The sequence below is a fragment of the Osmerus mordax genome, chromosome 4 (genome assembly GCF_038355195.1).
Source record: "Osmerus mordax isolate fOsmMor3 chromosome 4, fOsmMor3.pri, whole genome shotgun sequence".
Lineage (NCBI taxonomy): Eukaryota > Metazoa > Chordata > Actinopteri > Osmeriformes > Osmeridae > Osmerus > Osmerus mordax.
Window position 1 is genome coordinate 12982314 of NC_090053.1, and position 11371 is coordinate 12993684.

Here is an 11371-nt window from a genome sequence, read left to right on the forward strand (position 1 = left end):
GACACGTAAATGTTCTGGTGTTGTACTTTTCCAGGCAGTGGAATACCAGAGCCACAATACCCAACAATGTCAGAGCTCAGCAATGGCACTGTCTCAAGGTAAGGCCCAGGGCCAGAGGAGACCAGAGCCAGGTCTGGCTGTGGGAGAGTGGAGACATGAGAGAGTCAGGGTGGGGCTGTGTCTGGGGGCAGGCTGCTCTGCACATGAGGAAGTTTGGAGAGGGGAAGAATGGGGAGGAGATTAGGGCTGAGTTTGAAGTGCAGTACAACCCCCTGTGGTATTTAACCACCACACCCATACTAGTCCACACATCCAGGAACATTCTGTGCATCATCTCAACGCTGTAGTCAGGTAAGATGACGTTTTACTAGTTACAAAGGTATTTTGTATGTTAGGTTTCTGAGAGTGAAATTAAATATAAATAAAACACTCCCCTTTCTACAAAGAGATTGGAAGAGGCCGTGGTTCTATTTGACTGTGCTTGAAGTGCAACTTTTTCCAGGGTGTGTCTAGCTGAATTTGGGGATTTTTGCCAGATCCTTAAAAATCCAAGACTCTTCTCCATTATCAGTCCCATTCATATAATGTTTACTGAAGATCAAGACGAAATGGATATGAACACTTCCAAAAATAATTATGATAGCAATAGTACCATAAAGACAGCATTGTCTGAAATTTAAATCACAAAGAAGTGGTTGCTGTATGATCTTGTGGCTGTTGCAGCAATTTACATTACATTTAGTCATTTAGCAGACGCTCTTATCCAGAGCGACTTACAGTAAGTACAGGACATTCTCCCCGAGGCAAGTAGGGTGAAGTGCCTTGCCCAAGGACACAACGTCATTTGGCACAGCCGGGGAATCGAACTGGCAACCTTCAGATTACTAGCCTGCTTCCCTAACCGCTCAGCCACCTGACTCCCGACTTTAATGTACATTCATACCCATTCAGCTATTGTTAACCAAATCTTTATAAATCTGGGGGGTAATGTAATTGTCCTGTATTCTTGCACAAATTAAATGTGACCTTTGCTGTCGTAGTTGTGCAACACCTCTGTGATTGGGATGCCATCATTAGTTTTCTGACACAATGTTGGATTCTCATATGGCACACCAGGTTGCTAAAATGGCTGTCAAACTGACTCCTGTTCATCCACTTTATTTAGCAGGGCAGTCAAAATGGCACTGGTTTCTGAGTTTCTGGGACAGCTTAGCCTAAATGTTGGGGTAAGCACTGTATAATGTTCTTTATCTATATTTTAATAATACCTCTCAATGAGATGACTCATAACATATTTCTGTTTTTGGTCTGTATCCATAGTCCTCTGAACCCACCTACCCCACAGTAATACCTGCAACTAACTTCGACCCAGAAAAAGATGCATCCAGAATAGAGACTGCTATCAAAACCAAGGGTGAGAAAGACTTTGAGAGATTTGCAGTTTGCTTTTCTGGAGCTGGACTGTGGCTTTACTGAGAGACGTGGTTAGATCTATGTGGAAACTGTACAGGCTCTCAAGGACCTGGTATTTGTGAGTCAGCTTCCTGGCTGTAAACTTTGTTGTCAGTTACTTTGTTGATGTGTTGTTCATATCATTTTCCAAATTATCATCATGACCCATTTAGACTTGATCTTGCATGCAGTTCATACAAATGTCCACTAGAGTGTGATAAAGGAATGCTAGTTGCTTTTTCTCAGGACTATGGCCTGAATCTATCTGGAGCCTTCTGAGGCACTGCTTTGATCTACAGCGTGAAATATTTGACCATGAATAACATTTTATTCGTCTTATTCCCTAATTATTAGAGGGAAACAGCAGTCCACCTCTAGATGGTTTTACTTTTACAACATAGTTAAGGTAGTCTTATTTACATAATAATATTGTACATGATACATAATACACTTGATGTGTATTTAATTAAAAGTTAACTTTAACTGTTTGGAGGCCATTCAATTATTTGATTTTAGGTTTAAGGATGCAAAAAGACTCAACAGAACTGTATCATATTTTTCTTATTTTAAGTAAGACATTATCAGAATGATTTAATCATTAGTGTGTTTTGCTGTGTTTGTTTGGTGCTAATATTTTAATTAAAAATGTTAATTTAACCTCCAGCAAGGATGATTTGCATACTACTAAACAAGCTTCATCAGAGTGTTTCTGCTGTTTAGTTTGTGGTCTCTCAGGATGAAGGATCCGCCACAGTGTTGACAAGGCAGTTCTACTGGAGTACAAGCAAAAGGCCCCGAAAGACAAGCTCTGAACTACACTATAGCAACCTCTTAGAATGTTAGTCATTAAAATAGAAGATCGAGATTGTAGATATATTATTTATTTTTGCATCGTATTATGCAAAATGTTGAATCTGTATTTCATCTTACAGTTTTTGCATTAGTGTCGTACTGTCCATGATTGTACAATTTGAAAACCATGAAACAGGTATTTTAGTTATCAAAGCATAAAATCTTGCATCATTATTCAAATTATTTTATTTCAGACAGATGCACACTTGATTTTCAGATACGTGGCTATTATTCAGTGGCTGAGTAACAAAGTAGAAAATCGTGGTTAGATCTATGTGGAAACTGTACAGGCTCTCAAGGACCTGGTATTTGTGAGTCAGCTTCCTGGCTGTAAACCCTCAGACTGGAATGGGATTCCTCCCAAGTTCTCAGCCTGGTGCAGCCGGAAGAGTACTCCATCAGATAGTGCTTACGTGTTCATGCATGGATAATTTGTGGATTTCTTTCTTTACATTTTCACTCTAAATTGTTTTATTTTGGTTGTGCTAGGAGTGGACGAACAGACCATCATCGATGTCTTAACCAAAAGGACCTACTCTCAGAGGAGAGAAATTGCATTTGCATATGAGAGGAGAGCTAAGAAGGTAGAACCAACCAGTCATATCAGCCTACAGTATACCTGAACCCTGCTTAGAGGGAAGAGAATAGTTTTAGTACTGATCCCAAGCTGGATCCTTGACTCGAAGAAGCCATTCTTTGTCAGGTTTATGAATATTAAAGATATACTACTTTAACATACTGTCTCAATAGGATATGATCACAGCCCTGAAGGCTGCCCTGTCTGGCCCATTGGAGACTGTTATCCTGGGCCTGATGAAGAGCACAGCCCAGTATGATGCCACAGAGATCAGAGGCTCAATGAAGGTAAACCTACACCACACACGTCATTTCTCTACCTTCCTACTGTGTCATTTGCCTTGCCCAGAACCAGGCCTGTACTGCCCTCTTCTGGTAAAATAATGTGCAAATAATTCCCCACTAAATAAGTAGGTCACTATAAGTAATAAAATGGTATACTTGGTTAAAATACTGAGACGTTTCTATTCAATAATAACAATTCAATTATCTAAAAAATTCTTAATGGCAGTATACTAACATTGTATTAACATTGTGTTAATGTTTTATGCCATTTTATGACGAATATTCCACCCTTGTTTGACTCTTCAGGGTTTAGGAACAGACGAGGAGACGCTGATTGAGATTGTGTGCTCTCGCAGCAAGGATGAGCTGGTGGAGATTAAAGCAGTCTACAAAGAGTGTGAGTGAGAAACCCCCCACCTCCAGACATCTGACAGCAGCCAGCTGGTCACTGGTCAAGGTGATCGTAATTCAGAGAGATGCAGAGATTAAGAAATTACAGAGCTCTGTGTTAATGAACCTTGGTGTCCTCCTCAGTGTTCAAGAAGGAACTGGAGAAGGATGTGGCTGGAGACACCTCTGGGGACTTTGCCAAGCTGCTGCTGGCCCTAGTGCAGGTCAGGCTAAGCTGCTGTATTGGTGTTCCTCCACTGACCTCCTTCATCTGTCTTTGATATGTTTCACACTACATTTCTGTGATACCAAAGTGATTTCTTCATTCCCAACAGGCCAAAAGGGCAGATCCCTCCGCGGTGGTAGACTATGAGAAGATTGATGAAGATGCCAGAGTAAATTCAATCCACCTCTGGACTTTCCCTGTCAGACACACCAACCATATCTCCACATCTGCGAAAACAAATGAAAGTTTAGACAGTCTCTCATTGTGATATGGTCCGTGTGGTCTGTGAAACACCTTTAAACGATGGTGTCTCCTCAGGCTCTCTATGATGCTGGGGTCAAAAGGAAAGGAACCGATGTGGCATCCTGGATCTCTATCATGTCTGAGAGAAGTGTTCCCCACCTAAAGAAAGGTATCTGAATATTATCATCCTCTCTACTTTTCAGGTCATAGATGAAGTATGATACTATACATAACACTTAATTGTCCCATATTTTCTGGAGTAAGTGTCAGGCTTAATAGTATGTAGACTATATTCTTGTTTTGCAGGTGCATAATGAAGCATTCTCTCATTCTTTTGCCAGTGTTCGACCGATACAAGAGCTACAGCCCCTATGACATGCAGGAGAGCATCCGCAAGGAGGTGAAAGGAGATCTGGAGAAGTCTTTCCTCACACTGGGTATGTGGACCATAAATCATCCATTCACATACATGAATCATGCCAGTGTGGATAGAATACATTAATGAGTCACATGATAGTTTATGAGGTTTAGAATTCAATCATCGGTGGAACCTCCTGACAAAGCACGGCATTAAGGTATGTCTTCCCTTCTTACTTTGTTAATGCGTCGCTCTCCTTTTCTTCCAGTTGACTGCTTTGAGAACAAACAGTTGTACTTTGCCACCAGACTTGGTGAAGCCATGAAGGTAATTATGTTTGTTGTTGTTTTTTGTTTTTTTTTATGTTATTTTAAGGATTCGTCTTTTCGGGAACAGATGTAAAAACTGCATCTGCTTGTAAAAGTCTAATGTTCCTCCTGGGAATACAGCAGCTGATGTCAGCAAATGGCTTACACCAGGGTTGCATCATTTAGCTACAGAAGTGCTAAGACTGCTTCCTGGCTGTTTCTCTGTATCACTGTATTCTCTGTATTAGAGCAAAGGGGCCAAGGAGAAGCTGGTGACAAGGATCATATTGTCTCGCTGCGAGGTGGACCTCATGAAGATCCGCTCCGAGTTTAAGAGTCACTTTGGCAAGTCCCTGTACCAGACCATTGCTGTAAGTGACCCACCAATATTAGACCTGAACATTTAGATGTTGCATGCATGTCCATGCAGTCTCCCTTACCTGCTGTGTCTGTCCTTCTACAGGAGCACACCAAGGGGGACTACCAGAAGGCTCTTCTGAGTATGTGCGGAGGAGATGACTAAAAACACCTTGGTTCAGTTACTTTGTTGATGTGTTGTTCATATCATTTTCCAAATTATCATCATGACCCATTTAGACTTGATCTTGCATGCAGTTCATACAAATGTCCACTAGAGTGTGATAAAGGAATGCTAGTTGCTTTTTCTCAGGACTATGGCCTGAATCTATCTGGAGCCTTCTGAGGCACTGCTTTGATCTACAGCGTGAAATATTTGACCATGAATAACATTTTATTCGTCTTATTCCCTAATTATTAGAGGGAAACAGCAGTCCACCTCTAGATGGTTTTACTTTTACAACATAGTTAAGGTAGTCTTATTTACATAATAATATTGTACATGATACATAATACACTTGATGTGTATTTAATTAAAAGTTAACTTTAACTGTTTGGAGGCCATTCAATTATTTGATTTTAGGTTTAAAGATGCAAAAAGACTGAACAGAACTGTATCATATTTTTCTTATTTTAAGTAAGACATTATCAGAATGATTTAATCATTAGTGTGTTTTGCTGTGTTTGTTTGGTGCTAATATTTTAATTAAAAATGTTAATTTAACCTCCAGCAAGGATGATTTGCATACTACTAAACAAGCTTCATCAGAGTGTTTCTGCTGTTTAGTTTGTGGTCTCTCAGGATGAAGGATCCGCCACAGTGTTGACAAGGCAGTTCTACTGGAGTACAAGCAAAAAGCCCCGAAAGACAAGCTCTGAACTACACTATAGCAACCTCTTAGAATGTTAGTCATTAAAATAGAAGATCGAGATTGTAGATATATTATTTATTTTTGCATCGTATTATGCAAAATGTTGAATCTGTATTTCATCTTACAGTTTTTGCATTAGTGTCGTACTGTCCATGATTGTACAATTTGAAAACCATGAAACAGGTATTTTAGTTATCAAAGCATAAAATCTTGCATCATTATTCAAATTATTTTATTTCAGACAGATGCACACTTGATTTTCAGATACGTGGCTATTATTCAGTGGCTGAGTAACAAAGTAGAAAATCGTAAAATGTTTTACAAGCCTTTGGATTTATTATCATTTTGTAATAATATTGATGAGAACATTACCCCTTTGTGATGGTTTATGTTCATTGCTGATGAAATGTAAAATATAGGGTAAAGTACGCTAAAACAGTATTTTGCAAAGCAAGGGCTGATTTATGTGCGGGGCACGAGGCAGATTAATCTCTGCATCATAAAGAGGAAAGTACCTGCCATATTTTCCCTTTTTATGTGGATGTATAACATGCTGTTCTGTTCAAGGCCAGCCCATGGGGACCTCCTGCAGACCCAAGGGGAACTCTCTCCTCAATTGAATCCTTGCAATTTACTGTCCCAAACCCGGGCACTTCATCACCCAGAGAGGACGGCTAAGCCCATGAATGTCAAACACAGGGCATGCAGAGAGGGAAAAGGGATAACTGCCATAAACACAACGGCAGGAGTCAAATGACCGGCATGCTAAAAACTAACTAGAGAGGGACAAGTGTGATAATGTCTTCATTACAACTGACTGGAAGAGTGATTTCACTTAGAGTGAAAGTGGCTTGATGTTTTTATGATGTATAACACAAAAAAAGTAGGACATAGGACTTTTATGTAACAAGTGTATGCCTCTGACAAGAATACAGTAATTGCTACTAGGTTTTTGACAGCATCTATCAGCATTGATAGTCTTGATGTTTAGATAATGCATCATTAGTAAATGATTAAACATTTTTAAGACAAGGGACTTTTACGTGGAAAAAGTATACCTCTGACAGGACAAACTGATTCTAGGTTGGTGACCACATAATGCTGTTTTAACCATAGTCTTTTACCCAGACCAGGGTGAGGACTTGTTGGTGCAGCAGCCTGAGACAGAGGAAGTTCACACCAGCCTTCCTCAGTCCTCCACCACTTTGTCCCAGTTAGGCTAGAGCTACATTAGATCCTCCCTTCTTCACAGAGGCAAGACAGGCACAACTCTGAGAGGCACCAGCATTAAAGTTTCACACTACAGCTGTTTGGCCCGCCAGACACACCAATTGTACACGGGGAAGGTATTAGTTAGTGCTTCTCATTTATTTATTCTGGCGTTATTAAACAGACCTGGAAAAACAGAGAATTGACAGCTCTCTCATGTTTCTTTCCCCTTTTCTCTTTCCATCTCTGAACCCAGACTAATTGCCTGCATGTGCAGAGTACCATCCTGTGTTTAATTATAGACTGGACCAAAAAGGTCCTTCTCTGTGACTTGAGCAGTGTGTTTATGTGCTTGTGTGTGTGTATGCATACACCAGCCTAGAGCCATCTCAATGGGTTGCTAGCACACTAAAAATGAGCACTCCTACAGGCTAAGCTGGAAGACCTGCTCCCTTAACACAATCAAGGAGCAGAGAGAGAGAGAGTTTGATTAATATTTTCTTAATTATTATTATTTAATTCATAGCAGGATCCTCCATTGAACGCATGGCCTCTGTCTCTCTTCGAAGCGGCATTCTCTGCCTCATTAGGGACAGGGAGTATCCTGTATATGGTAAATAAGAAGCTGCAGCCCTGAGGGCCCGCTGGCATCGTGGCGAAAGACAGCTCCTTCTAACGACGGCATAGTCTGCAGCTCCGCAGCTCCTCCCCAGACCGCAGAGTAGGATCCCTGGCCTCGGGCCTCGTCAGGACCGCTTCCTTTCATGAGGCTCAAACTGAGACACCAGGCACGGCGGAGGAGTGGAGCTCTCGTCACTCCGTCCCACTGCCTCCTTTATACAGCAGTCTCCTGATGGAAACAACACAAGAGACGGGATTAAAGCCTGTCTCCTCCTCAGCCCTGCATGCAGTCAAAGTATCTCATCACACAAAGACACAGAGAGGTTTATGAAAGAGCACTGAAAACAAGCAGGGTGTTTTGACTCTTGAGGAGTTTGGTCTGTGCTAGTGTGGACAGCCAAAAATGTTGTAATACAGAAGGTTCAGTAGTTTTAACTTTATTTGACGGTTGGAAAATAGGCTACTGTACGAACAAAATGTAGTCTTTGGTCGGTTTGTTTAATGTCTTTGTATCTGCCTATGCCATTAATTGTATCAAAAAGCAATGCACACACACACACAGACATACTTTCTGCTAGTTTAGCATGTCAGCGTTATTTCATGCTTTAGGCTGGACTTGATGCTGATTGTTCATTGTGCTCTTCATGGCCATGCTCTGTGGGGATATGATGAGAGAGCCCTGTGGCAGGTTAGACTCTTGTCTTTATGTCTTTGGGCTCCAACCCTTCCACTTTCTCTCTTCTCTCTCCCTGTCTCTCTCTGTCTCTCTCTCTTCCCTCGACACAAAACGCATCACTCTTCAGTCTCTCCCTCGACCCACTGCCCACCATTCAACAGCACCTGCCAGCCCCTCTGAGACCACCACCTCCTGTGCCAGTTGAATCACACTTCCAGTTTCTGTGACATACAAAACAGTAGTGTAAGGTGAGCATTGTATCTATGTGATAGGATTGTAAGAGGAAATGGAAGTAAAGTTAATCTTCGGCCTCTATTCGGTGATAGAGAAGGAAACTGTATACAAGTGGTACAGTATTGTGTGTGTGTGTGTGTGTGTGTGTCCAGTGCTGAATGGGACAGTGTGGCTATAAGCCAGTCGCACTAATGATTATTGCCACTGAAGTGGTTGTAATCGTCTAGCTGTGACTTCATCAGCTCCCAGACTGTTTGCATAAACCTCTGGACCAGTGTGGGTGTGTGCATACAGATTAGAAGTAATCCTAACAAGATAAGAACAAGGAAGGCACACATGTTACCAAGTTGTATTTTCATGTTTATTTACATATTGAGTTTATTTAATGTGTACATTTAGTTATCATAACTGTATCAAGACTATTGGGAGTGAGGGTCACCAATTAAGATGTATTCTGTAACAGCTTTAAGCCGTACGAGAATGAATAAATATATACAGTATTTTATAATGAATATATCCCCACCCCCTGACAGGTAATAATGCAATACTGGGTTATAGAATACATAAAAAATCTCAAATACAGTACACATTAAAATAAGAGTTGGGCAATGAACTATACATTTAATGCACACGATAAGGATGCAAACATTACAAACCTGGCCCTAAAGCTTTTGTCCATCCATGTTTGAACATATGGCATTGAACTGGTCACCTGGGAGAGCAATGGGATTGACAGAGAGGCTCTTTAATCCATGATTGTCATTCTATCTTAATCCCACCTCCTGAAGGCAGGCTCTGTCACCAACGTCCTTGTCAAGGCCGGACCTCCACTCACATAAACACACACACAGACAAAGACACACAAACACACATATGCAAAGTCCTCACCTTCATGCAAGAGATGGAAATCAGGCAGGCAGACACTCGAGCATGGCCCAAATGTCAGACACAAGCCACAGGGAGAGAAAAGGAGCCTGTGTTAATTATGGCCCTGACAATTCATTCAATTTCACCTGTAAAATGAGCTGTTCAGGATATCTGTAGATAACAATTCTTAATTTCCTCAAGGGATAAACCAAGGGGAAATGTGCTTTCAATCGGCAATTTAAGGTTTTTGAGAACAATGATGAACTTTCTTTTAGTTTTAGTTGATCTCTGTATCTGTAGTCAAAATTGTGTTTGTCTGTCTGCAGAGGAAGATAAGATGCCTTAGTTGAATCCTTAATATTGTCCATAAAATGATCTGAAAATATGCCTTTTTTCCCCAACATGTCTTGCAATGTGAAACATTGTTTGAACCCAAACTGAAGCTTTCCCGTTTCTGACAGTAGAAACACTAAGTTATATGTGCCACTGCTATCTCATTTCACTCTGAAAGAGACCAGACCAAAAAAATCTTCCATTGCTGACAACACGTTTCCCATATGACACTTAACCTTTGGAGATTTCTTAGTCTGTATGATCATTCAGTATTTGGTTCATGTTCATTAACTCTAGGGCAGTGAAGAGAGTTGCAGGCTTTGAAGAGGAAGAAAAGAGAGAGGAGAGGAAAAAAAGGATCTGGTTTTCTCAATTTCTCCCTGTGTTTCTGTCTTTATGAGTGAAGCTCCATGTTGCCAGCAACAATGGTGAATGGTGTGGGTGTGGGAGGGGGAAGGTGCATGGTGAAGGAGATGAGGGCCTGATTCGTGAGTATGTCCCTGTCACTTTGGGTCCTTTGGGTCTGGGTTCCCCTGGAGGAGTTGGCCAGAGTCGGCTGACCTCCCTCAGGTGGCCATGGAAATGGAAATGAGTGCAGAAATAGCACACAAGGTGGTTCTCATAGCCTTCAGCTCTCTCCCACAAAAAGGGAAAGGATTTGTCTATTTCTTTTCATTCTTTTTGGCTGCCGGCGGAAATAGACCTCTCTGTACTCACTTGACAAACACAAAGCACATTTCTTAGCAAAAAGTGCCACTGGTGGCAGGCTGAGCAATATTGCCTCAGCCCATAGAATCTGCTGTGCATGTGCAATTATTTTGTTAACCAGTGAAGTGCTTCTGTCTCCTCAAGCCTAGTTAGACCAGCCTACTAGCTCAGTGGAGAGGCCATGCTGTGTGCACAGACAAGCACCTTTTCCCTTTCCACATCTCCCTGTCCAGAACTCTTGGAACATCACAGAAAATACACACACACACACACACACACACACACACCACACTACAAACAAGTTAGTGAGCATCCAGTACATTTACAGTGTCAGTGCCATCTCGAACTCTTGTCTGCTTTATTCTACTCTCAAAAGCACCTTTTGTTACTGAACCACTGAGTTGAAATACAACATCCCAAAAACGAAGAAATATTCATGAGCCAATCCGCTGGAGAGCGGAGAGCCGCACAACCAGAGGGGTTATTCTCATGTTCTCAGGGCAAATCTGTTCCTGTACCCTTCTATCTGATGCTTGTCTAAAGCACAGAAACACAGAGACAGGAAGCAGGATTAGCCATGGAGAATAGAAGTGCTTGGTACCTCCAGGATAAGACTTGAGGTGGGACGGATCAAAGCTATGCCCAGAGATAGAGAAAAAGAGAGACAGAGAGAAAGCAAGATACTGAACCAGCAGATTTTCAATGGCCATCTCTGTTTTTAGAGAGGGGAAGATAAATATACATATTTCCATTTCAACGTCTTCAGCAAAGAGATAGAAACAATGATCATACAATAGTGTTGAT

The 11371-nt window shown here is 41.4% G+C and overlaps 1 protein-coding gene across 2 annotated transcripts; it reads left to right on the forward strand.

The window, feature by feature from the left end:
• The first annotated feature begins 261 nt into the window (after positions 1 to 261).
• LOC136942088 (annexin A2-like) lies at positions 262 to 5777 on the forward strand. 2 transcript variants are annotated; one of them, XM_067234860.1, is made up of 13 exons: positions 262 to 351; positions 1169 to 1226; positions 1321 to 1414; positions 2794 to 2888; positions 3055 to 3168; positions 3472 to 3562; positions 3700 to 3779; positions 3891 to 3950; positions 4100 to 4193; positions 4366 to 4461; positions 4651 to 4709; positions 4939 to 5061; positions 5154 to 5777. In XM_067234860.1, exons 2-13 carry the CDS (start codon positions 1179 to 1181, stop codon positions 5211 to 5213), a joined length of 1014 nt encoding a protein of 337 aa, XP_067090961.1. In that variant the 5' UTR covers positions 262 to 351; positions 1169 to 1178; the 3' UTR covers positions 5214 to 5777. The 2 variants fall into 2 exon arrangements, with proteins under 2 accessions (XP_067090961.1, XP_067090962.1); XM_067234861.1 differs by having other exon boundaries at positions 283 to 351; positions 1166 to 1226.
• Positions 5778 to 11371: the final 5594 nt, after the last annotated feature.

Bases quoted from the DNA above. Each gene is read 5' to 3' on its own strand.
- LOC136942088 (XM_067234860.1), top strand. From the start codon at position 1,179: ATGGCACTGGTTTCTGAGTTTCTGGGACAGCTTAGCCTAAATGTTGGG. The intron at 3,563-3,699 runs GTGAGTGAGAAA...TGTCCTCCTCAG, and splicing joins TAAAGCAGTCTACAAAGAGT to TGTTCAAGAAGGAACTGGAG. The intron at 3,951-4,099 runs GTAAATTCAATC...GTGTCTCCTCAG, and splicing joins AGATTGATGAAGATGCCAGA to GCTCTCTATGATGCTGGGGT.